The sequence below is a fragment of the Hesperophylax consimilis genome, chromosome 18, assembly GCF_061612785.1.
Source record: "Hesperophylax consimilis isolate HC1 chromosome 18, BYU_Hcon_1.0, whole genome shotgun sequence".
Classification (NCBI taxonomy): Eukaryota; Metazoa; Arthropoda; class Insecta; order Trichoptera; family Limnephilidae; genus Hesperophylax; species Hesperophylax consimilis.
In genome coordinates, this window is record NC_142853.1 from 27,193,176 (window position 1) to 27,221,038 (window position 27,863).

Here is a 27,863-nt window from a genome sequence, read left to right on the forward strand (position 1 = left end):
TAAATCATAAATAGATTCTCCTGATTCCCCAACATTCTGCTAGGGATTAGTCATTTCCAGAAATTCAACGTATTGTTTCAATCTCGCTGAATTCTATTTCTGAGGGAAAACTTCAACGCCGCTGACGACATGGGTATTTTCGTTCCGTCGTATAAACATTGACTCGGTGGGGTAGTGGGGAAAGAGCTCGCGTGTCCGCCTTAAAATTGTCAACATTGACACGACAATTTATCAACATTCTCGGTAATTAGTCGACTTTCGGCAACACTCCCACAATAAATATTGTTCAATAATAATTGTAAAATAATTTGTGGCTTCATTTAAAATTAAATGATAATAACGAACTAAGTTTACACCTCTATTTTTAATAAACTTTATCAACATGTTTCAAAACTAAAAGTTTATTCATCAGGATACAAAGTATACATAGTTTCCCGATTCCTGACGAAGAAACGTTTGGTTTTGAATCATGATGATAATTTTTATAAACATTAATTAATCAGGAATCAGACACAGAACTCTTGTTTTGAAGTGTGCAAAATTTCATCAATCTCGGAATAAAACTAAATTTTTTTTAAATCAATAAAACGCCGCCCGCTTTGTATCCGCCACAGACAATATTATTTATGTAAATAGGTAGTTGTGGAAAAAAGTATATTATTTTCATTTAATAATAAAATTGTTTATTTCAGCATTTCATTACAGAGCGGTAGTGCAATTATCTGTATGCCATATAAGAAGATAGGTACATAAGATTAATATAAGAAAGAAAGAAATAACATGTTAAAAAATAAATTAAATTAGGTAAATATTTTATGTTAAGTATATCGATATTTACCGCACTTCTGTAGTTCATATATGTCAAAAAATCGATCATCGAATTCAAGTTGTCGATATAGCCGTGTTAGATTCTCTGAATGTTCATTACATTACCCTCCTTTATACTTTTAGTTATACGCATACAATATCACTAAATTTTAAGTATCTTATTCAATTTTAAAAGGTATTTTTGAGGATGATCGACTTTGGCCTTTATAAGGGCTTTCTCCGTATTGCCTAGTGATAAATGGAACCATATAAATCTCGCCTTGCGTCTATTTAGTTTCCAACATTCGACACTTTGTATTTATTCATACTTGCGTCATTAATTTCATTAATCGTCTGTATAATGTAATGATGAATTCCACCAATCGAAGTGACAAATCCTTATTTTATGTCTTATTATTACATTTCATTGCCAAACTTGAAGAATTTGGCAAACTCTCTCAAGAGGCGTGTTCAAAATACTTATCGGGGTCACAGAATGATGCGTAGCTCCTGGATTAAATCTGGGATCAATAAACAATGTATCAGTTCTTATAAATGGCTTGTCATCAGATCTGAACCATTTGCAGAAGTTACACAGGGAGATGCTGCGATCGCGGAAGTTTAAACGAGAGTACATCCCGCAGAGCAAACAGAATGTGACACTAACTTGTCAAACAAGCAATAGTATAATGTCGATGACCTTTTATAGGCCTGATGACATTTTCTTTATTCCGTTTACGGATAATGAATGACCAATTGATAGTGAAACGTGTTTTCCCGTCTTTATTTTTCTAGATGCCTACTACGTTTGACTTGTTTTCTTATCGTTATGTGTAATTTCTCAAGTGATCCTCGTGTTTACGAAATGGCAACTCGATTTCATTATCACCTAAAATATATTAGTTCCACTCCATCGGTCATCGCTTGTACTCGGAGTGTTAAGTGTATTTTCTCTAAAGAAACCAAATATAACTTCCTGCCTTGCCCCTATTCACCGGAGCTGACCGCAAGATTTTATCGTTTCTGGCTAGTTCTGATTCATTCTCTTCGAAAACGTTCGACAGAGGAAGTGAAACTATGCAACGAGAGGCAAACTGATGACATTGAACAAGAAAACAACAATTTAATCAATTGATTTTAAATTAATAGCATGAGACAAACTCTCTTATTCAAAATTACTCCACCCATATTAATTATTAATCAACATTTATCATATCGATCGATACCACTTTAAAAGTACTATAAATTTGATCAGTCGATAAACCGGATCACTCTTCCCGCGGGCACAAAGAACAGGCCTACATTCTCATCTCAAATTTTGATTGCCTCTCGCTTCTAGTGATTTATTCATTGCATCCTGTTTCACGGCTACGACAAAAAGTATATCAAAATATTACACTCTCAACTGTATAAAAACTTAGAACATGTGTGGCCAGCGGCCAGACTTTTCGTTTTCGTTCATTGAGCTGGCGATGGAAACTACTTTCTTTGTACCATTTGAGGGACTACCTCGATGCTATCTGCTATCTCATCTAGATCTTGGTTGGATAAGAGCATCGCTGCGGCTGTTCATCTAGAAGCGATATCGAGTAACAAGATGGAAGAAGCTGGCTTATCTCGACTACTTGGCAATTCACGTCCTGGCCTAACAATGGCTGTTAAACCACAATGGGTTACTAGAGGGTACGTGTTTCGACATCTAGGTCTGGTCGAAGAACAAAGGCATTGTGTAAATCTTCGGGAAGTTTGTTCGAAGCGTCTAGGTACCTTTTCCAACGTAATAATGTTATTATGATTTTACTAGTGGACCCCGCAATACTTCGCTATGGCTAATGTCTTTCTCGGGCGTCTCCGACTTCTTTCGCCATTCACTACTGCATAACACAATGTTACTCTTAAAAAACTACATTACATCAACATTAATTCGACTCTGTGTCTCATTAAGATTAGAAACCAGTCCATATTGGACCCAGCCTCTCCTAACACAGCCTCTGGAGTCGCTTTCTCCAGCTTTGCCTTGGTCGGCCAATTGGACATCTTCCTTCTGGAATTCTGACATTCTGTGTATGGGTCCAAGCCAAATTATCTGCAATTTGTCTATGAAGAGTAATTTAGAGACTATAATGATATAAATTTACACTTTTTTTTTATTGCCGGTAACCCGGGCGTTTATTGACATCAATATTTGTTTACAAATTATGTGCGCTACCCGACTCACTAGACAATTTCTGTTCTGAGCCCTTCTTCCACAGGAATTCGCAAATATCCGATACTGATGTTCTGTATTCACGTCGTAAACAACTCGTCATGTACAGTTCTCAAATTTAGCTACTGAAATCACGAGACCCGCGTCGCCACTACATTTCTAGCTTTCATAACCTCACCCACAAATGCTGTAGCTGTAATTTTTTGTCAACTGTTTTGTTCCTAACATTGATCGCAAGCCCATTTTTACAAAATTTCTGACCCAAGTAACGATCATTATCATTTTAGCTAGACTATCATATTTATTAATCGCTCCGCCATAAGTGCCGACAACATGAGTGATAATGATTTAAATCAGCTGGAAACTGGCGTCACCGAGGTATTTAAAATGTCGGCAACATGTTTACAAACCTCACCGTAGATGTATGGCTGTAGTCGCCAAGATACTAGAATCTTCGAGTATCGGATGCTTGCCTATTCCTGTGCAAGAAAGGCCTAACGATATTGAATTCTTTTGCAGACTTTAAAATCCTACCTAGTAGTAACCTTGACGTTATGCCATGTACAATGTTTTGCCAACAAACGAAAAAAAAAATCAAATAAACTGCAGATGTCAACATAAATATTTAATTTTCAGTCAGTCGTCGTCCCGGCGGTCTATTTTGCGGTAGTCATTTCGCATTTTTCTTTTTTTTTGCGTAGTATAAACAAAGGTGCAAGAAGGTGAATCGCCTACCGCAGCACCAGGCTGGCAGAACGCAGCAGCGGTCAGAGGCGGTGATTAATGGAGCATTGGCTCGTGCTGCTAAATGTACTGCCAGTTGCGTAACTCTGGGCGTGTTACGCCGCAAAGAAAAATACTCCTGGGATGTGTTCCACATTGATGCGTTTGATTCACCGGTGTTCGCGTTCTACTTATATTTAGAACGACGGCTAACTAGGATACTGCATGGCCCTTTGGTGCCAAATACTTTCTGTGAAAATACAATGTTTTGAACAAACACATAGATTTAGCTACTTTTCAACTCCTGGATTATAATTTTATTCGTCTAATGTAACCCTAAGAAATTTAGACTAAATTTCAAATATAGAATTAAAATAATTTTTTGTTCCAATATTATATTGTAAGTATTTTACCGCTTGTCGGAATTCTTGACACAATCGGTTCCAATTTTGAAAATGGATGGGGATGAGTAGTTCTTCCTTCTTCTTCTACTAAGAGTTGTGATGTATCAAACACAACAATAAAATATTGTACATTATAAAGCTCTGATATCAACATCAAATCCCTTCAACACTTTTCTCTCATCTTATCACCAATTTCCTTGGTTTGCTTCAAAAGGAGCTACATTAGTACTTAACGTACGACTCTGTACCATTATGTTTACACCTCTGTGCTTTGTACACTCACTGTAGGTACTAACCAAAGGTCACACATACAAATTAGTCTCGAGTGCCTCGTCATGCACCAACCTTTCTTTATTCGGTTGCACTCAGTTTTACGACCTGCGTAATCTCAAGGTAAAAAGGTTCTTTTATTACCTTAAATCTAAATGACATACTACGTGACAAAAGAAGACGCATTCAACAAATTTGCATCTTCAAAGCGAAGTATTTTAATGTTCGTTTCTTGATATTGTACTGGCGAAACCTTGTTAATTCTTTTTGCAAGATGGCTCAAATGGACAATTTAATCCTTTTTGGATGCTAGTACCTGAGCATTGAACATTTAACTGTGTTCTAAAGAGTTTCTGTAAAGAAATGCTTATAATTCTGGTGCAGGATATGTTTGGAGAAATGTGCTTTCATTTCATCGCTTTCAACGACATTGGCATCAAGCTCAACAAATTTGCATCTTCAAACCGAAGCATTTTAATGTTCGTTTCTTGATATTGTACTGGCGAAACCTTGTTAATTCTTTTTGCAAGATGGCTTGAATGGACAATGTATTCCTTTTTGGATGCTAGTGCATGAGCATTGAGAGTTTTTACTGTGTTCTAAAGAGTTGATGATAATTCTGGTTTAGGATACGTTTGAAGAAATGTGCTTTCATTTCATTGCTTTCAACGAAATCGGCATCAAGCTCAACAAATTTGTCATAAAAACATATTCCCTATAGTTAATAACATGTTTTGCTCTTAAAAAATTTTAATTGAGCCGAATATTTATTTCGCAACAAATCTGTTGTACAACAGTAATACCTGGAACGGTGAGCTCTGGCGTTATGAAATTTTCACAGCTTTTCAGTCTGCATTTTCAAAGTCAACACAAATATTTTCAGATCTCAGCATCATTTCCATCGTGAGGTGTGGAGCTTTAAAATATCAATCAAAATGTAATAAAACAAAAAAGTCGTTGGAATGGAACCAAATTTTCCATTTAGCCTTATAGCCCAGCGCTCTGTCTCACTTACATTCGCATAACATCGTAATCTTCATCCCATTTGAATTTCGTAAACAAAGTTTTTTATTGAAAATTTTAGCCTTGATTAGACAAATATTTGGATCACGAAACACGCCCACAAGACAGTTCTTATTTTGTTCCCTATTCTGTGGCATTTTCTTTTGTTGCAAGCATTTTTTGAGCGTTTTTTTAAATTAAATATACGGGAATATGAAATAAAGTTTAATATGTAACTCGGGCAAAACGGGGTAGTTAAACTAGCAGTTTGCGAGTTTGGTGTTGCCAGGAGTAAAATTACCCGTATCCCACTATTGTTAATTCACGATTCCATTTCTCCCGAGAGGAAAGGTTCGTTGTACGCCCGGTGTATACGGTATATATTTATACCAGATCGGCTTTCCCCGTCCGTTATTTCGTATCCGGTAAAATTGTTGCCGCATGAAAGGGAATTGCAAAGATCACGTTAAGCCGGTATTACATTGGATAACGCGATTGCACGCTTTCGGTTCTGCATTGGAATTGACCCTTTGTAATAAATAACCTGCCTGTCTATTCATAAAGTATATTTCTACTTTTTACCTTACGGGTAACATAACCAATCTAAAAGAAAAGTTTGTCCATTTTTTCAACGGTTACCACGGACTAACAAACCTACTAATGTATATGATAGTATTATTATACTATCGTGTGGACGTTTTCGGCCCTCTGATTCGTCGAATTCAAATCGTATGTTTCGGATAAATTCCACATAACCTTGGAAAAAAATTAAATCGGGGTTCTGCAGGCAAAAAACGACCACTCTGCCCCTCAATTTTAACCGACCGTGAGGTTCATTTCAGTTTGCAGGCGACCGGACCCAAAAAATGAAGACGTGAAGACCCGATTTCATACTGAAATACCATTACAATATTTACCTGCGACCCCACGGCGACCAAAACTGGAATCTTTCATAACCCATAGAAGGAATTATGCCGTAGTTATATTTCCAAGCGGCAGGTTCGCCAGTAAAAACAGTAAGTCCTGTCAGGGAAACTTTCGTGCCAAAAACATATTTAACTGTTTTAGTATCATTTAAACCGGGCGAAGCCCAATTAAGTGCCGCCCGCATGTCCCTGTCGGACAGAGGAAATGTCCAGTAGGACACTGCAAATGTCCTATCGGACAGAGGAAGTGTCCAGTCCACAGACATAGGAATTAATAGACGAGAAGATAATGGCGAGGGGTAAAATCAACTGTTGAAGAACGAAGGGCGTAAGGCTGACTGTGATTCGTCAATAAATCAATCTGACAGTAAATAGGCATCTCGCATTATAATATCACCATTTACTTCTTAAAAGTAAAATCTGCTATTGAATGAATAGACATTTTTACATGGGAGCGCAAATTACTCGCCATGTTATGAACAAATTTGCGAAGTCCAAATTCGGCAAAAAAATTCGGTTGTATTTTCAGAGTCGAATATTTCGTTTAAGTATTTAGTTAAGACACTTTTATAAATGTTCATAATTTACTTCCCAGCAACCAACCAGCTTTGTGTTTCGCGTCCAGACGTTTCTCGATGTGATAGTATAATATGTTTCTAAAACTGATCTATATTATACGATGTGAATATGCTTAAAATAAAGTAAAATAATGCTTATATATGGAATGTAATACGACAATTGGGTTTATTCTCTTTTTCACATCTATTTTTACAAGTTTTCATAGTACAAGTCAACATTTTGCCGTGTTATTTCGTAAAATGAACCGATGATGCCTCGACCATAGTTCGCACAAGAATGATGACGTCACGTTTTCAAATTTCACTTGGGGCCATACGCCAGCACAGCCGGTTCCAATGGAACCGGTATGGGGAGTGGGGATAATACGCTTTTAATCACTTAGGGCAGGTCTACTAATATTCATATGTCTATGGTCCAGTCGGACACTGTAAATTTCCTACCGTACAGAGGAGATGTCCAGCCGGATACTGCAAATGTCCTATCTGACAGAGGAAATGTCCAGTCGGACGGAGGAGATGTCCAGTCGGACACTGCAAATGTCCTATCGTACAGAGGAGATGTCCAGTCGGACACTGCAAATGTCCTATCGGACAGAGGAAATGTCCAGTCGGACACTGTAAATGTCCTACCGGACAGAGGAGATGTCCAGTCGGGCACTGCAGTGTTTTTCGCTGTAAGTTATTATTATTATCATGTTCTATTAGGGGGATAAAATCTCCTGGCGGCTTCTTCTAGACAATGCAATGGCAGCCTCAAAAGTGTCGTCAATGGTCACAATAATTGTCATTACATCAGTTGTCATTGGCTAGGAAAGACACCGGGAGCTTTTTTCTTCCAAGATGAACATGGCTTAAGTTTTATGCAGGCCCTTCTAAAGGTAACAAGCATGCGTTATCCTTCCGCCCAGAGCTCAGTTGTAATTTTTCTTCTGATACGTGCGACATTAATGAGAAAATAGGAGATGTTACAACGGAGGTTTCAGCATTTACGCAGAATTTGGTCCTGGAAAGAGGGATGGTGAGATGTCCCGGGAGAGGTGGGGTGACTACCATGCTATTAAGGGCCCATATTTCATTTGCTTTTTAAGCCCGCTTTGAGAGATATTTACGTTCGTCAAGTTGCTCTCTGGTAGGAACCCTGACAAGATAAGCCGACCGTTAACATTTCTGAGTCTACTGAAATACCGGCCTTTTGTTCCTAAGGATTGCAGGGGTACCTTTGTTTTATGCAGGGTCCTAAAGAACCATGCTATATTTGGTTTGGACCCCTCAAAAATATATACTTAGGTCATTTAGTAGTATATATAGATTATACACCATATTAGCATGACTAATAATAACGAATGTTATATTGTTATCTGATGATGGCATAATGTAAACATTCTGCCGCGGTCCAGAATATATACAAAGCCTAGAAGTTTTATGTTTTAGCCAACAGATGTTACGGAGGTGTTTTTTTGCGCACACATATTTAATTACACAAAATGTTTATTCAATTCGTGGAATGAATCCCTCAACAAGAATATAAAGTTTACAATGAGACAAAGTAGGCCGAGGTAAAGTAAAGGTAAAGATAAAGTTTACAAGGAGATAATCGATATGTCTATACTCAAAAAGAGGTTATAATTATTCAGTTTTGTACTATATTTATCTACGCAACGTTAACATGCTAGCTCATCAGGCGTCTTAAAATTTGCACAGCATTTTTTTAAATTGGTTTTCTTAGAAAATACATTTATATTCAGCTCTCTATTCCATTTCTATCGTGTTATATAAAGCATTGGAATAGTGGACAAAATTGAAATGTTCTGTAAGCTCAATAATTTGAATTTATGAAAACAGCCAATTGATTATCCCTTTGGAACATCAGACCCCTATTGAAGGCATCAAAAATGAACTCTAAAGTGTTTTAAGTGCAAGCGATTGTGTTAAAAATTTCTATGCACTTTCTCACGGCATATATGTATAAATCGCATATCAAAAAATTCCAGCTAGGGTGAAATTCCAATGCCAGCAGCGCATGCACAGATTGTCGGCGGGAAAAAATTCTTGTCAGTGGTGCACGAACGGTTTTCCAGAGGTTTACATAAAAATTCAGCCTGCATATGTTTGCGCTCGTAAAACTCGAAAAGTAGTCAACTGATATCGCTGAAAATTTAAAAGTTTGTTTTTATTAGTGCCAGAAGTGTTTTGAATGGTAATTATTAGTCATATTGATTTCGACATTACTAGATTATCATTTTATGTCATCAAACTGATAATCTTTTAAATTCACTGCGTCACCTATCACCAACCTAGTCAATAGTTTATACATTGATAATACATAAATCTTCGTCATGTCTTCAAATTGATTAAAAATGAAGATAAATAATACACGCGGTATACGGTAGCGATTTACTCTCGACATCTCTAATGGTAGTTGATTGAAAACGGAAGCAGTCGATTATTGGAAACGTATTATTGTTATTGAATGTTGTTTACTTTGAATTGGAAGATTTATTTGTGAAATGACATCTAACATAGGGGTAGTCAGTTATTTACAATAACAACTTAAATCTGATTAGGCTATCAACGTTTTGCTGTCATAACTTAATCGACCAAACATTTGAAAATTAATCTTCATGAAGCAAATTTGAAATAAAAAGATCCCGTGTTAAGGCGAATCCTAATGCCAAATCACTATTTTGATTAATATTTATAACGAATTGGTGTACATTATGAATACCAAAAAATATGTTTTAGATAAATTGAAGGTTTTCCTATAGTTTCACTTGAGTAGAATATAAATAAACAAAATAAAATACTCAATAAAAAATATAAATGTAAACTACTAAAAAAAAAAATTTTCAATAGAAATGTATGAACGCGTAAAGGAAACAACTTTAAAAAAACAGTATTATAGCTAAGATTATCTGTGACAGTTTCACTTGATTAATTTATTGCTTTCTTATAAAATTATTTACAAAATAATAAAAACCCGTTTTGTGCTTGAAATCGAACGTTTCTAGACTCCGTTTGTCAAGTGATTTTAATGTCTATTACCTACGATATAAGGTATACCAAGTATATACACATTTTTGGCTTGTAGCTTCCTCTTCAGATTCTCCCAAAAGCTCCCATATCTGTACCGGGTTGGGAGGCACTGTAAGGCGGGTTAATTGAGGGATTGTACGACATTTTGCATAAGAACGAGTAAGAGAAACGACTATACATATACCACTGGCAGAACAGATATTCTATCACAAAAATTGAAATTTCTGAAGCAGTGGAATTTTTGTAAAATTACGAAATAGTGTACTCTAACTGGATAAATAATTTGTCGTATAATGTATATATTTTTAAATAAACAACTGTAAAAAAATTTTTTCGAAGAAGTTTCGCGCTGATTCACTCGTGCGCAATGTTTTGTGGAATACCAATAAAAGAGACGCAGTGTACGTGCTTGTGTTTCGTCCGTGCATTAGAGGTAGCAATCGATTTGTTATCAGCAGATTGTTAAAATCAGATGGACCGCACTCCTTTGTCAACCGGGTTAATCGATCATTTTGGGGCTCCAGCGCGGAGGTGGCCACCCACCATAAACGACGGTCTGTCGAGTGGGTTCCTAGTAACACTTGGCTAGATACAGATCTGTGAAAGCTCGGCACACGATTTATAAAATGATCAGTTCGTTCTGAGGCGTGAGAATTGAATGCTACTTTAGTACTGCACTTTGCACTTAAAAGGTGAAAGATATATTTTAATAAACTCACGATGTATAGAGTACAATCCTTACCCTATTTCTTACAAAAGGTCATTGAAATGATAAAAGCAAATGCATGTAATGGCTTTTCAGACATTTTACTAAACCGTTCCTTGTCATTTTTGATTACTTTCTTATTTAGATAGTTTACTTGTCAACATTGTTCATTTATACGTCATGATTCTCATCTGTCCATAATCTTTTTCCTTTTTCATTGTGTGTATGCGATATGATTTAAGATTTAGATATGAAATTTGTTGTCAAAATCTGTCTTTCTAACTGGGATATCTTTCCATCACACCGTTTAGTATTTTACTAGCGCAGAACCGTGAAAAATCGCGGGATAGTCTGAATTCTTGACAAATCAGTTCCATTTTTCGGTAAAAAATATTATATTATTAGTGGGTACTTTATCGCTTTTCTCAATTATTTATACAATCAGTTCCAATTTTGAAAATTACCCTTAAATTCAAACAAATTTGATTTAATTTAACCAAATTTCACTCAGGACTAACGCACATCACACACAACCGAAATTAGTATGTTTGGTTATTGACATACATATTTCAGAAAAGGCTATCGAAGTCGATATTACGTAAACATGCTGAAAAGGGGTTTTTAATAACAGCTTTAAGCTAAGCTTGAGTTAGAGCAATGATTTTTTCCTAAAACTAGAGCAAATCTCATGTTCTAAGTTAGGTGACCTTTTATTTTGTGGAAATCATCATGTGGCTAAGATATTGCAGTTTTCTTTTTTTTTATTTTATATATTTAAAAAAATTTAAATTTTCAATTACCATAATAGGCTAATGCCAGTGTTATGGTCCTTACAAATTTTAAATTTTCTTTAGTTCAAACTGTTTCTCCTATTGCTATTCAGCTATTTTCAGAATAATCTAGGGTTTCTCTCTTATTTTGAGCTGGATGCAGGAGCAGATGTTTTTTTTAAATACATAGCTTTTTTAAATTCATAGTGTTTTTTTAAATACATAGTTTTTTTTGAAATGCATAGTTTTTTTTTAAATACATAGCTTTTTTAAATACACAGTGTTTTTTTAAATACATAGTTTTTTTTTAAATACATAGTGTTTTTTTAAATTCAATGTCTGTTTATGTTTTTGTTTCTGGCAACTATCAAATGCCCGTGTCACGATGGTTGTAAGTGATGACAGCGAGTTGTTCAAATGAAAAAGAAATTTTGCATAAATCATCAATCAAGTCTGGCTGTTAACTCTCCAAGCTTGAATGAACAGAAAGAGAGAAATTCTTACAAATAATTTTTTAAATCGGTAATTTTGTAAATAACTTTTGCTACATTATCAAGGGGTTTGAAAGTAGAAAATTTTGCAATTAAAAGCATTTTTTATAGGCCCATATGGCTGGCTACCATAACTGAGGAAAAGTTACGATCATTTAAATGTTTTCCTCATTTCAATAAAATCCGTTTTATGTTTATGTTTGAACTTTGAAATCGGAAGCGAAATAGTTTCCTCTAAATGGGAATCTGATAAGTTCATTACTTTATCCTTATATGACAGACAGAGAGACAGTAGACATTGAGGACTGAGAGAAAGTTAAATTGCCGAGAGAAGTTGATATTTAGCGCTGCTGTCTTCCCATTGTACACCAACCAATGTTAGTGCCTGTAATAGTGTAGTGCCATGAAGCAATTAGCGGATATTCTCGCCAGCCGGGTATCGGTTCTGTCTTCTATGCGATACGGTAAAGTATCTACTCGACGACTTCGTGAACGGCGAATGTCAGATACAACATACTAACCTGCTCTGCTTTCTGCCTTCTTGGTATGTTTATCCGCAATTCTTAGTGAAATAACATCATTATATATTTTTTTTACATTACACTCCTGTGTAATGTAAAAAACTGTGGCCTCCTGGCCATGAGGAAAATAATTTCCCTCTGGGCCTATGTCATCTTTGGGGATGATGTGTGGAGTGTGGAGGTCATTTTTAGGGAAAGGAAAGAAGGAGAGGAGAAGTTCTGGGAAGGGAAAAGATGGGTGAGTAGGAATCTGTGGCTCCCACCCACTGCAGTACAAAATGATGGTTGGAGAGAGTCCGGCTAGAGAGGTCAAAAGGTCTCCCTCAACCAGTGATCCGGCCCGCCACGCAGTAGGTGGGCAAATGAATCCGCCGCCAAGACCTAGACAAACCTCACCCGTGAACCCGAGCACCCCTGCTAAGTCACCAAACGTAGCGAACCACTAGGGGTGACCTATGGCAGAGGTGTTGGTTATCCAATAAATGGTTCTCGGGGCGGCGGTACCGGTATAAAGAAAACGCTTTATGGATGTCATGTAGAATGAATCTGCTATTTTAGTGATGCATTAATTCTTATCGCATACGGTTTTGCTTAAACCTAGAATTCTACAGACAGTATGAACTAAACTAGATATCAAACGGAAAAGCTTATATATAACGAAACCGGTTTGTGTTTTTGTTATATGTCATAGCTTACGTGGCTAAAATGATTTAATGAATGGCTCATATCTTATCTCTCAAGAGCACAAAATTGATCACATTATGAACTTATGGGCTCTAGGAAAGATTAGGAAAAAATGCTGTTTTCTTTTCTTTGGTGCTATAATTTCGTATAAATTAGTGAAACATTTTCGAAAAGGCTCGTGAATTGTTGCGAAGACTTTAGCCGTGTTTACTTCAAAACAATTTAATTGCTTTTGATTACAGTTTTCCAAATTTGTCTGCGAATTATATTCTCGCGGCTAGCAACGGAAACACGATGTTGAAGGGTTTGCCTACAGTATTAAATGGCAGTTTTAAAATAACTCGACGAACACGTGCCCAGCTTAAGCGTGTCAGCTGTTATATCGCGTTATATTTAGCCAATAATCGTCCGACTTTATTAAAGTTATATCAATTCGTTAGAAATAACTACAAGTTTCCTTCGGGTTCTGCCAAATTAAATCGTTTAAATGCTTTCCTCGAGATACATTTAAACTCCATTTATATTTAAGTGTGAACTTTGAAATCGAAAGCGAAATATGTATACATAGTTTATAACTCGATAAGTTCAGCTTTCCTCTGTATGTATGCTTTCCTCTGCTGATGTGTTTCCCCGGCGTTGCTCTGCTTTCAATAAATATAATATCCATGTATTTTATATATAAACCTTCCGGAAGAAATTCTCTAAATGATAGTGAAAAACCGACAAACTCCGTTGCATAGCGAAGAACTAAGCGCACAAACAGACAGACGCGGATAGTGACTTTGTTTTATACTATTTAGACATACCAATGTGTTGTCGCGATTACGAATTTACTAAAAGTTTATCAGGAAACGACCTGTAACTCCGTTTTTAGTTCATTATTATTTGGTATGTTCCGGAACGTTCCAGACTATTCCCGAACATTCCACAACATTCCAGAATGTTCCGGGATGTTCTGGAATGTTGTGGGTTGCTTTCGAATACTCTCGAATGTTCTAGAAATTTCTAGAGGGCGAAACTTCCAACTCGTATATTTTCAAAAGCACGCCCGTCAGGTAAAAACGGCAATCTTCTTCATGGATGGGCGATAGAGGGCTACTACACCATGTAACTCCCTTGATCGTACCGGGACTCGTTTCTGAGTTTTAGCGGCACGCACATTGTACACATACTTTTATAATATATATTGATCATGTTATGAGTTATGAGTATCAAAAGTGTGATTGATTTCTGCCGAATATTTTTTTAAACCAGTTTTGTTATCAGTTATTGCTGTGACCTAAATAAAACCACGCGGAATGTTAATATCGATACACGGGACTATTAATTTAGTGTCTTTTTACAAAACTGGTTAAATTTTGCTTGATTTGTTGCGCACATTTAGTTTTGGTTCACACTAATAAAAATAATAAACAAATTTTTGTTCTACTTTACCTGGAGTAAATTTTGTATCCTACGATTTTCAAGGCCAGTTTCGAAAGCAATATTTGAAGTTCAAGTGGATAATTTATATGTAGGTACATACATTACGATTTTCTTTTCTGATAGTTTTATTTTTAATAGGCAGCCATTTTTTACCGTTAAAATATGCGTACGATTTGGGAAATAATCGAATTTTCAATGCAATTTCTATTTTTCGAAAATGTACTTTCCCCTTTTCAGAGGCTGTTTAATTTTGAATTCAAATTTACCTCTCGATTTTCGGAAGTTATACAGCTTTCAAGACAATTTATAAAAAGAAAACCTTAAATAATATCATTCACTACGTATCAACGACCCTCCTAACCAGCCAATAAACAATAATATTCCAAAGGAAAGGCGCCGCGACGGTTTGACTAGTTTATCCGAGAATAACCACTGTTATTGCTTACTCACCCAGTTCAGTGGCTTATTCATTGTTATTATTTAGGTTAGTTCTGCAGTTTGCAGCTGCGTGTGTTATCGTCAGTTCAGCTGGGGTCTGACCCTAAACCTGCCACAAAGAGACATCGCTAATTCCAACAAAGCTGATTCCCTGATAATATCTTTGTGATTCACATTCAAAAATGCACAAGGGGAGGTTAACTCGGTGACTTTGCAAATTTGCCGCAAATAAATCAATCGCACGTATTAATATTTACAATTTAAAACGCTGCCATAAGCAAAATCGATAGAAATACAATTTTCAATTATGAATCATCAATTAAACATCTCAATGGCAATACATCACATATATGAGGTCATGCGCAAAAAATCGAACAGCTGCCGAGATGTATTTTTGTTCTTTAATAAACATAACCACATTATTTCTACATGACCCGTATGTTTGTGTTGTTCTGATCGTATTTCAGTATCATATTCAATTGTATATTCAGTATTGTTAAAATAATAATATTTTGTTACTTGTTATTTGTATGTTTTAAAATGATTGTGCTGTTGAATCGTGATCATTTGTTTTTTTTTTGCCCCCTCTGCCCGATCCTCATTAAAGATTTCACGGGTGCGTGAAAATCAGCAATACATGTATTTTGTTAAAATTTCGGCAATTTTCGCTTCAATTTCAACTATGTTTTAAAGGTCAATACCTTAACTTATTAGTCATTTGGAAAATATTCCTCCAGCGTAAATAATAAATAAATCTTAATTTTGTGAATTCTTCAGGGATACATTTTCTGCAACATAATTCGAAGGTATTTTGCTAACCTTTTGAAGCTCGTAAATTCTAAGATTTTTGTACCACGATAAAATGTTTTACAATCATTAAAAAAAACAATAAACTCTCCATTGCTGAATGAAGCCATAACTTGGTGACGGTACATTACATGATTTAATAGCTTAATATGTTATTAAACTGTATTCGCATATTATTACGCAATTAGTTTAATTTACGTATAACTAAATTTAACATTTCACGATTATTATGAACACAAAAGCGCGAATAACTCTAATAAAAATATTAACGACTGCTGATGTTTTATACTTTTCTCGGCAGCTGTAAAAAACTATTTTCTGTTTTCACAGTCGTGATTACATTAAATTTCTTATCTATCACATCTATGACGCTTTCGTTTTATGAGTTTGTATCTTTAATGTCCAATTTATGTAAGTTATTATTGTATTATATGATGTCCAAGAATTCTCAAATATCCGGACGTCACTTCTATTTGTAACCGTCTCTATTCCTTGTATTAATTTCTGGTCTAACCACCTCCCTCCCGTCTCCTCCTTTCTTCTGTTTCTCATCTTCCTAATGCGACCACGGAGACAATTTAAAGTTATTCTTCAATCAAAATGATTGAACGGTAGTCCAGCAAATTGATGTGTTTTCATTGGCTCTCGGACTGGGTTGCCTATTTTCGGTCCAGCTACTATAGATGCTGTGATTTCTCGCGCAGCTCGGGCGAAAGTGATGATAACAGATAACAGACTCGCAGCAGACCATAAAGATGATCGGTGATTTTATCATTTGTCATCTAGTTATTCTCGTCTCAAGGTTGTCGCCAAGTAATTTTTTATTTTTATAATCAAGTAGTTAAAATCGTATTTACGTTGGGCTTTTACATATAAACTACTATTCCATAGAAGCGTACATCATTGTAGTTATTTATAAGTAATTAATAATATGATAGGTATTACGTGTTGTAGCAAGTACATTACAGTGAGATAGTAAAAAAATAGTTATATTATATGTTTGGTAGAAGTAATATAAGTGTAAGTAGTTAAAGTAAATAAGTTATATAATTTATAGAGAAAACGGGTGACATGGGTTATTAATTAGTTATTGGTTAGTAATTCATGTGGAAAGAGTTTTTTTGTTGATAAGTTTGTCTTATAATTTTTTTTTCTCTGTTTTCAATGTTTCGATTTTCTTGATTAAGTATTGAATATTATCATTGGACAAGGATTTTCTTAGTTGTTTTATAATGACGTGAGTACTATTAAAATCATTTTCCCATCCGTTATTACCCAGTTATGAAAATGAATTATTGATTTCTTGGTAGAACTAGCTTTTGCTCGCATGGAGAAATTTCTGTAGAATTTTTTTTTCACACGAGAATAAAATGTTTTTCTGGGATGAAAAATAGCCTATATTACTTTTCAGTTCCCCAACTATCCCTATGCAAAAATAGCCTATATTACTTTTCAGTTCCCCAACTATCCCTATGCAAAAAATCACGTCGATTTGCGACGTGAAAGAAGGACAAACAAAGTTTTTTTTTAATATTATTTTTATGATTGGGGGGATTGTTTAGATTTCTTGAAATACTGGAGTGGAGAAAAGATAATTATTTTTATATGATTATTTATTAAGATGTTTTGAAGGTAGTGTGCAAAATTTCATCAATCTCGGAATAAAACTGTAGATTTGTATAAAAATAAAATTCACACCTCCCGCCACAGACACTCTAAGGACGGGTTGTTTCGGAGAATTTGAACAATTCATCAAATTTCAACGTTCATTTTCAAGTTCTGTGAAAGATTTTTTCAAGTTCTGTTTTTATTTCAGTTTTGTCAAACAACTAGCCTACAATGATATAATAACAGAACTTGAATAGGACTTTTACAGAACCTGAAAATGAACGTTGAAATTTGATGAATTGTTCAAATTCTCCGAAACAACCTGTCCTTATTCATATAAATAGATTGTTCATTTAAATTTAATCAAAAATCCTTTATTTCTACATGTAATGTTTAGGCTTATTGTTGTCAAGCGGGACATTGGTATTTTTGACATTCCAAAAACTCAGTAGGTGCTTAGGTACTATGTACCGTAGAACTACTAAACAGATGTTTCGTCCTATGAGAGGATTGTAATCTAAACTAAGTTCAAGAAAGAATTTCAACATTTGAAAATGTTTCATTAGTTCCACATGAAGTAAGATAAAATTAACCGGGGACACAGACATGCCCATAACACACTTCTATCGATTTATATCTTCAGTGGATATAATGATAATGGCATTGCTCAATAAAAATTTTTACTTCAGGTAAAAAATATGCTCAAAACAATATTTTCATCAAATTAATAATCTTTATTATTTGGTTTATTTCTTTAATTAAAATTTTTATCGATGTGTCGATTTTATGTCAATTTTTGCAATCATCAAGGTAATTTTATTTTTAAATTCTACCAGGAGTATATGAAATTAATGAGTTGTTTTTTTTTTGCAGACATTCACAGCATGGTGCAACAGCCACCTGCGAAAGGCCGGCACAGCCATCGAGAACATCGAGGACGACTTCCGCAATGGGCTGAAGTTGATGCTCCTGCTGGAGGTCATCTCCGGGGAGACACTGCCAAAGCCCGACCGCGGCAAGATGCGCTTCCACAAGATCGCCAACGTCAACAAGGCGCTTGATTACATCGCGTCCAAAGGTAACCTCAACTTATACATCTAAATCTGGAGGCACCAAATGTTTTCCACTAGCTACCTCTTTAAACACGTGAAGTTTCTATGCTAGGCCCCTGTACACGGCATTTTTTCATTGACAACTGTTGTGACGTCCGCGTTCAGAGCACGATAGGCATGAAATTAATAAAAGTCCAAATAACTGAAGTATTTAGGTCCCCACCTAAATTCTTTGTGTCTAGAATTAATAGTCACAAAACGCAACCAATAGTATAAGAGGTAAACACAACAACTAAAATCCCCATTTGATGGCTACAACTTCAATATCATTGTACCTATATAATTTTTCACTATATTTTATCAAAATCAAATAATATGACATCAAAATATACCACCCAGTTCTGTCACACAATTTCGCCACCCAAACATTACCTTATTAAGGTCTAGTATATCAGTTGATTTTAAGCTCGGCTTGGTTGGAATGTCGAGCTTAGTGCGACTTGGAACATAATCCGTGTATAGGGCGTAAGCCTAGATATCAGCAATATTATGCGTATTGTCTACGATTTTAATAAAGGAATGTGTTTTTTTTCTATCTAAAACCAAATTACTGTCTATGTGAGTAGTATATCTATGCTCTCTACTGTCATTGGGAGATCAAGAGCTTTCAAAATGTAAATAATTAAGGCGAGTTTAATTTACAAGGTGATTTTTTAAAAAAGTTCCCCACTTTAATCAGCATGGTGCTACATGCGAGGATACTAATTTTAAATAGTATTTGTTTTGGTGAAGTCAATGCACTATTCATGAAATTATGACGAACACACCGCTAACAACACTGTCCTGGTGTTGAAAAAACCCACTTGTAAGTTGTTTATTTTAGATTGATTATGATAACATCAACATACGACATATTGATAAAATTAGGCAATTTACGAAACCTTCGGTGAGATGGAAGCACTTGTCGTCGTGACACGGCATTTGCCGTTTTTCGCGGACTGTCGGTCAACTGCGGGACACGGCAAATGCCGTTTTTGTCGACTGTCGGTTTTTGGTGGGAAACGGCATTATACGGGTTTGTTATCAGCGTGGAATACTATGATTCATAAGTGGAATGGGCTCTTCAATTAGGCGAGGCAACCGCAAAAGGCTCTTTTTTGACAAGAAGCAATTAAACATATAAGTTATTGAGTGTGCGCCTTCGACCTTAGGCGACACTGTTTAATTTACGCTATCAGATTTCACACATCCAGCGATTGTAAAATTGCGGGCATGGCAAATATATATTATTATTTATTATATAACTATATGATATGAATAAACATGTTATCTTTTACTTGGAATTTTCAAATATTGAATATTGAATGCTATTTACTGAATTAATATCAGGTTTTTATATTCAGCTTTGAAATGTGGTGAAATTATGATGTTATCAAAGCAATTATAATTTATTTTTGATGATCAAATGTCATATATGATTTCTTTGAAAATTTCAATTGATAATATTATTTGGTTTAGAAATTGTGTCAATTTTAGGAAAGCGATATATTTATGCGCTAATCGCGAAAAACACCCCCTATGGGCTAGAGTCTATTGTTTGAAGCGCCCGACTACAATGTGTTAATTAGTCACATAAACGTCATATTTGACATTCGTTACTGCTAGCGCCTCGGCGTCTAAATAGGAAACTATTCTGCAGCTTACTAAGGCTTAAGCAGCCGATTTTGCCTGCTTAAAATTGAGCGAGTGATGTCGCACATAGCGAGGACACGGACTGATTGATATAGCGGGCTATATAGGGTTTCCAATAAGGAGTGTTATTTTGAATAGCCCGCTATTTCGGTAGATGTTACTTTGGAAGCTGTCATTTTTTGACGTTTGACAAGTAGAAACTACGCCATTAATAAAAATGGAACGATACACGCTTCAACAACGCATTGAAATTATTAAAATTCACTTGAGTGAATCAAATGCAAATCATCTTGAGTGATGAGGCCCATTTCCACCTCGGTGGCTTCGCCAACAAGAAAAATTGTCGCATCTGGGGCTCGGAAAACCCAAGAGTTATTGTTGAAAAGCCTCTCTATTATCAACATGTGACTGTTTGGTGCGGTTTATGGTCCGGCGGAGTCATTGGACCTTACTTTTTCGAAAATGAGGCTGGAGCAACAGTTACGGTGAATGGATTGCGCTATCGAGAGATGATTAATGATTTTTTATGGCCGGAATTGGATGGTATTGATCTGGACAACGTTTACTTTCAACAAGACGGCGCTACGTGCCACACAAGCAACAAAACCATTGATCTTTTACGATTGAATATCAAAATAACACCTCTTATTGGAAAACCCTGTAGTATATATGTAGTATAACAATAGCCCTTTTTTAACAACTTTTAAGTTGTTCACTGTATTACATCAAAATCAAATTTTGTGGCAAAAAATGTACTGAGGTTGTCACCCAATTCCGCCACCCAAATATTATCATAATTAGTCACTCAAAGCCTGAATCAATATCCCATTTTTTAATCAACTGATAACAACACTTCCCACATTTATGACAAATATCAAGGTGAAAACGATGTAGGTATGTATTTTATCTATGTTATATGAATTTTTTATTTCAAGACATTTAGATGAAATTTTCCTATTTATATGACAAAATCATTCTACTCGAGATAATGGCTACGTGGCCTTTTTCATACAAAACTTAAGGCGATGCCATTCGTAGTAATGCAAAATCATGTGTTTTCGGTTTGAAAATTTGGTCGCCTAGAAATGTTTCAGATGCTTTAATTAAATACTGCGAGTAGAATACATTTTGGCCTTTGAAATAAGCGAGTATTTTTTAGATAAGTCTTTTTATAAGCCCAGAAAAAAATAATGTCTATGTAAAGGCCTATGAAAACTGCTTTAAAGTTCGAAATCTCCTACTTACAAACCCATTTTCGGTTATGATTTTATTGTATAATGTGGCAAATTAAGTCATCTATAAAATGATCGAAAAAAAATTAAATATTTATGCCTGAACATCCACAAAAAAAATAAAAGGCACTTTTTGGCCATGTTTTTTTCTTGCATAAATCAAAACAGGCGGATGGTGTTAAGCGGGAATTTAAACCTTATCGCCATCTACGTAAGGGTTGTTATTGATAGCGGCTCAATTTAAAATATTACACGACGTAGTGCATCGCCTTTATTTAACTTAACAAAACTGATAAATTACTTTTTTTCAAATCAAAAGTCGCTATTATTCGATTTTTTTCAAGACATCCCTTGTGATTTAGTTGACCTAATCCTCCATGTATAGTACAATTAACCCCTCAGGATAATTTGTTCAGTTTTACGAACAAACAGTTATTACCCGTAGAGTCAATTTATTTGCTTTTATAGGGAACAGTTCATATTTATGGTTTCCTAGAAATCGCTTTATATTCAAATCAAGAAGTTAACTACAGAAGAATTAAAATGTTTACCTCTACAAAACCAAAGGTTCTGTCCATAATTTGAAATAATTTTTTTTAATAATTATTTTTATGTAAAACAACATAAAAGTGAGGCGGAAATAATGTTTAAAATATATTTGTCTAGTAAAATATGTGTTTTTTTTTTTCGTTATCATTATGTTCAGTGTTAAGACGAAAAAACATTAGTTGAGCCATTTTTAAAGATTGATTTAAAAAATTTAATATTTCAAAAATTATATGTTTATTAATAATAATAAAATTTGAAAGTGGTTTCCGTCACCTTTCAAAAACAGTTTTTAATTTAGGGATACGTTCAGAAATATTTCATTTATTCGGTTTTTATTACGAAGCGGAAATACACATAATTTCTCCGACTTTCTGACAGGGTCTTTAAGAAATATAATGGACAATACGCCAGAGGCCTGAGGGATTAAGCTTAGTTATTGTTTAGTATGAGGTCTCATCTGTTATCCATTTCTATTGGATATTAATTGGTGTTATTTAGTTAGTACATTCCTACCTCATTCTGTTTTGTTTCTTTTCCCAAAAAATGTTTTATCCATTGTTCGCTCTACAATATGTGTTTAATGGTTTTTCCAGGAGTTAAGCTCGTCTCCATTGGCGCAGAGGAGATTGTTGATGGAAACCTGAAGATGACCCTCGGCATGATCTGGACCATCATCCTCAGGTTCGCCATCCAAGACATCTCCGTTGAAGAGATGACAGCTAAGGTAAATTTAAAACAACACAAGTCATATAAGCAATACTGTAAGTAAATATTAATTAAAAAACTGCGAGGATTCTGAAGATATCAACAGAATGATCGAAAGAATAAATAGATCATTTTGAATCATGTTTTAAAATTTATAATTAAATTCCAGTAGATATGTTCATACTACTTACAAAATTTAAATTTTTTATTGAATTCGATAGCTTATTTATGCCCATTACACATGAGTTGTCAACTTGCAATACCCGATCTGAAATTTTTTCAGATGTCATGAAAAACCTTTTTACAAAACTTCGAATATAAAAATAATGGTTCCAAGATATTTAATTAATATGACAATTAAACACACCTTTAAAAAGTGATATATTCGTTAAAAGTGATGAAACAAAAACTAGATTAAATAGTTACCTGTGTAACCTATTTAACCTAGTTTTTATTTCATCACTTTTCATGACTTTATATCACTTTTTGTAGGTTTGTTGAACTGTCATTTTGATGAGATATCTGGTCACCAAAAAGAATATATATTTTACGCTAAATATCAACATAATTATACATTATTCTTTTGATATTTAGCGAAAAATTATTTATATTCAATATACTTTAAGCACTTTTAGAGAATGTATTCAGAACCAGTAGAAATTTCGAGAGTGGGTTTTGTAAGTCGACGACTAATATTACTCATTTTGAGTTCATATTTCTGAAGCAATATTTGAAAATCTTATCTCTGTAACATTGAGAAATATTTCCAAAGGATAATTATATTTTGCCAGCCGCTTGCCAAAGTTTAAAATACTTTGATCACTTTTCTGGCATTGGGGAGTGCTGGTTTTAACTAGAATTCCTAACTTTGCTCTATTTTTTTGTAGTATTTCGAATTGTAACATTCACCACTCTCATTGATGCTACAAAACTACACAAACAACTTATAAAATATTTCGTTTCGAAACACAGGATTTTCGATCAATATTTTTAACTATTTATCACATCTAGCCTTCTTAATATGCAATTCTATGTATTGTGAATATTTTCAACTAGACTTACGTAACATTTTACTGACCCTCATTTCTATCAATATTTTAAAAGTTGATTATTATTGAACATTAAATTTTTTTTTCGATCTTGGAGTCTGAAGGAAGTTCGGGAGGCAGAATAGGGAAGATTAACATTGGAAGATACCTGGCTATTAAAATATAGTCTCTAAATAAAGCTAAATCAATTTCAAACAATACTTCCTTTCTGAAAGAAACATGCACCAGGACGATATTGAGATTATCTTCCACTCTAGTCCCAAAGCCAACAAACTCATCGCCCTACCAACGAGTTCATAATGCAGTTGATATTATGATGTGGCATATTACTGACCAAATATTTGTTTATCAAATTCCAGGAAGGCCTGCTGCTCTGGTGCCAGCGCAAGACCGCCCCTTACAAGAACGTCAACGTGCAGAACTTCCACCTGTCCTTCAAGGACGGTCTGGCCTTCTGCGCCCTCATCCACCGTCACAGGCCCGACCTCATCGACTACTCCAAGCTCTCCAAGGACAACCCGCTGGAGAACCTCAACACCGCCTTCGATGTGGCTGAGAAGTACCTGGACATCCCCAGGATGTTGGACCCTGATGGTATGTCCAAAATATTAATTTAGTTTTTTCATGTTTATCAATATGGTAATGTATGTTTGAAAGAGGGTTTGCGAAGATGTTGCATTATAATAAATTATTGTGAATGGTGAATCCTAGGAGTTAGTTAGACGAGTTTTATCATGATTAATATTTGGGTTATTGTGCCTTGTTGCAACTCATCCTTATTTAACTCTTTGCACGCGGCCGTATCAACTGTTGTTACGGCAAAAAGTCCATACTCACACGCGGCTGTATCAACTGTTGATACGGAAACTTTGAATGCCGATATTCCAGCGGTCTTTCGACATAAATTTATTTCCCGCTCGCTATAACATTCGTAGAACTATCACGATGCTGACATCTACAAGAATTTCTCGAAAATAAAATTGTATTTCATTAAAAAACATCGATAATCAAGTGAGCCTCTTTGCGCCTTCGAGTGCTATAGTTTACAATTTTGTCAACGGATGGCGTTAGTCCAATTTTGTTATTATATTACGTGACATAAAATTTAAGTGTTCAATTTTCATAACTAAAAATGATAAGTGCTCATGGTGTCCCACTTGTGTCTATCAACGCAGTGGCCTAAGTACACACACGCCGAGTGAATGGCGGGACCACATTCAAAAGATGCGATACGTCTTTGTATGAAATTTTATGTTTTTGTTTTTATAAACATCTAAGAGTGTTGACACACGAGGATTTGTTTTCATATTGTGGAGAATAATCTGTTCTGTCTATATAGTCCAATAAATCATGCCAGAATGCTATAATTTGACATTTAATTGCGTGCATAGGTATTTGAAAATATGTACCGCGTACGGGTATAGATAAAACAGAGCAAATTAACGCGTTCAAAAGGTTAACCAACATTACAGTGTCCATCATCCCGTCCATTCCAGATGTTAATTTATGAGTTTGCCTGCGTAGAAATACCAAACACTACGTTTGCAATAGTTGAGAAGGGCAATACAATAAATGGACAACCGAATACAGTAGTATAAGAAGTTGTCAATGTAATTGACGTGCTGGAAGCCTAATGAAAATATTGTGATGGAGATGTTTAAATGGTTCTGACACGTACAGCAGATGGAAGAAGAAAGACTCGTTAGGAGATTTTATGATGTGCAAGTGGATAGAAGAAGTTGACGACTTTTCAGGAAGACGTAGCATACTTTAGGAAGACTGGTACAGTTGTCCAATTTTGTTAAATTTTGTCCCATTCACAATAATTGTGAAAGTGATTGCAAGGATTTCTACAATTCTATTTATAAAATTAAATTATATCATCTCGCATTACAAAAATTCCAAACTACAAGTTGCCAAGTGACAAATATCATCAGTATTGATATAAAATCTTAGTGTTGAGTGGGTGGCTTAAGAAATGCAGAGATATCTTGGCAGAGTGGTAGGTGGCCCATTTTCTCTAGTATTATTTGTCCAGAACAAAGTGATCACGCAAATTTATGTCAACTATAAATAATAATGCTTTCTCTTACATCACTGTGGTGTGAAATTATCCAAGAATAATATTACAGTCCACATTGCTTGCCAACGCAATTTTTTTTATTTTATTTTATATCAAATTTATTTCTGCCTCCTTGTTTGTTGTTCCTTTAATGAGCCAATTATTCTGGTAAACCAGGTTCTGTCACTCCTCACGGTTCTGCGCTATATATTATATTCTGTGGTTCTCTACGGTACAAATAGCCGTGAACACCAATGTCACAGATGCTTGTGAAACTTAATTAGTCTAGCTTATCGGTGATCTTTCTGCGTTTCTCCTGCCTTTCCCTCTGTCAGTGATCAAAATTTTCATTAGATCCAAGTTGTCAGTTTAGCGAAAGATGTACATATTCAAAATGTAACAGATTGCATTGCAGGCAAATGTTTGATGATAGTATGTCCAAGACTAGATGAATAGAATGTGCTGCTTTTGAAAGTATGTACAAGACTAGATGAAGAGAATGTGCTGTTTTTGACAGTATGTCCAGTTTTTGATAGTATGTCCAAGTCTAGATGAATAGAATAGAAAATGTGCTCTTTGTGACAGTATGTCCAAGACTAGACGAACAGAATGTGCTGTTTTTGACAGTATGTCCAAGACTAGATGAAAAGAATGTGCTGTTTATGACAGTATGTCCAAAACTAGATGGATAGAATGTGCTGTTTTTGACTTGTATCCTTTGTAAATAGCATGGAAGAAAATATCACATTTGTTTATTATTAATTTTGCTATGTCTATTGATTTTACGATTCTCAATATTGATTGAATAGTCAGAAGTTGTTTGCCTAGTTCTTTAGATAAAATGATATCCCTTTTTCATACCAATGCTAATGTGGTAGATAAACTCAATAATGAGTCAAGTCAACCATTTCTATTGCTTAGATAGCAAAGTTATTGGTACCGTTATTTGGTTGGAGCAAATATTTTGTTTGTAATTATCATGAATTTTATTTTTGTGCAATAATTCAGTTAACGTAATGTTTAGAAATTTATGTCCGGATTTCAAATAACAAATGCATTTTCAAATGCTTACAATGTTTATAAATATTTAATGTTTTGTTTTGCATTCATTGCAAACGTTTTAATAATACCCTAATACTAAAAAAAAATAATGACCCTGAACTACTAGAGAATGCATACATTTTTATTTTAACGGTGATAATGAGTTCTTTTTGAGGCTTTAATTTTTTTATTTATAGATTATTATATCGACCCTAAAAAGGCTAAATGACTGATCAAATCATTTTTTTTTTTTAAATTAAAAATAAGCATAACTTTTTTATTATTATTGAAAATCTAAACTATTTGGTCAGAATATTAAAAAAACTTTTTTAGTATTTTTAAAGATATTTGGATAACTTGTAGATACTTTCGTTTCTAAGATATAAAGATAAAGATATATATTTTTTATTTATAGTGCTCACCTCAAAAATTTACCTGATAAGGAATGTCAAACCATGTGTAGAGAATATTGCAACATTTTTAGGGATTTCAAAACAACATGGATAGGGAATGTTTCAACATACTTTAGGGATTTGAAAACAACAAGGATAGGGAATGTTTCAACATATTCAGGAAATGTTTAATGTCCTTTTCAGATCTGATAAACACACCCAAGCCCGATGAGCGTGCCATCATGACCTACGTGTCATGCTACTATCACGCTTTCCAGGGGGCCCAGCAGGTGATACACACGTGTCAGACATATGACTCAAGCCAATAGCATGAACTTAACATGATTTGATGTTGTATTTCTTTCCCTTGCAGCCCTGATTAAGATATGCAGTTGAATTATTTAATTTTAAATCGTATGGAATCATTTTGACTTTATTTCATTTTAATAGCTATGTGCAAACCGATTTCTATGGTAATTAAAAGAATTTAAAACCAATATCTATGGTTATGTGTATTTTTGTAAACTAATTTAATTATTCATTTGTTAAATTTATATAACACTTTATTCTTTTTAATTCTTGATTCCATATGTTTTGAAATCTATGCCTTGTTTTACCCGCTTCCTTTACAAAGACCTTTTGATATTTCTTAACAGCTTACTTTTTACAAATGCCCCCCTATCATGTTGT

General features: G+C 34.7%; 1 protein-coding gene across 5 annotated transcripts in view; it reads left to right on the top strand.

Moving 5' to 3' along the window:
• Actn (alpha actinin) overlaps positions 1 to 27,863 on the top strand; it is a 134,398-nt gene that overhangs the window by 85,596 nt on the left and 20,939 nt on the right. For 2 of the 5 annotated variants that reach the window (XM_089642773.1, XM_089642771.1), the window contains exons 2-5: positions 18,273 to 18,477; positions 22,518 to 22,648; positions 24,038 to 24,272; positions 27,378 to 27,463. In XM_089642773.1, coding sequence (XP_089498899.1) covers positions 18,273 to 18,477; positions 22,518 to 22,648; positions 24,038 to 24,272; positions 27,378 to 27,463 — 657 coding nt within the window. Of the gene's footprint in view, positions 1 to 18,272; positions 18,478 to 22,517; positions 22,649 to 24,037; positions 24,273 to 27,377; positions 27,467 to 27,863 lie in introns of all 5 variants that reach the window. The other 3 variants (XM_089642774.1, XM_089642772.1, XM_089642775.1) reach the window with 2 other exon arrangements.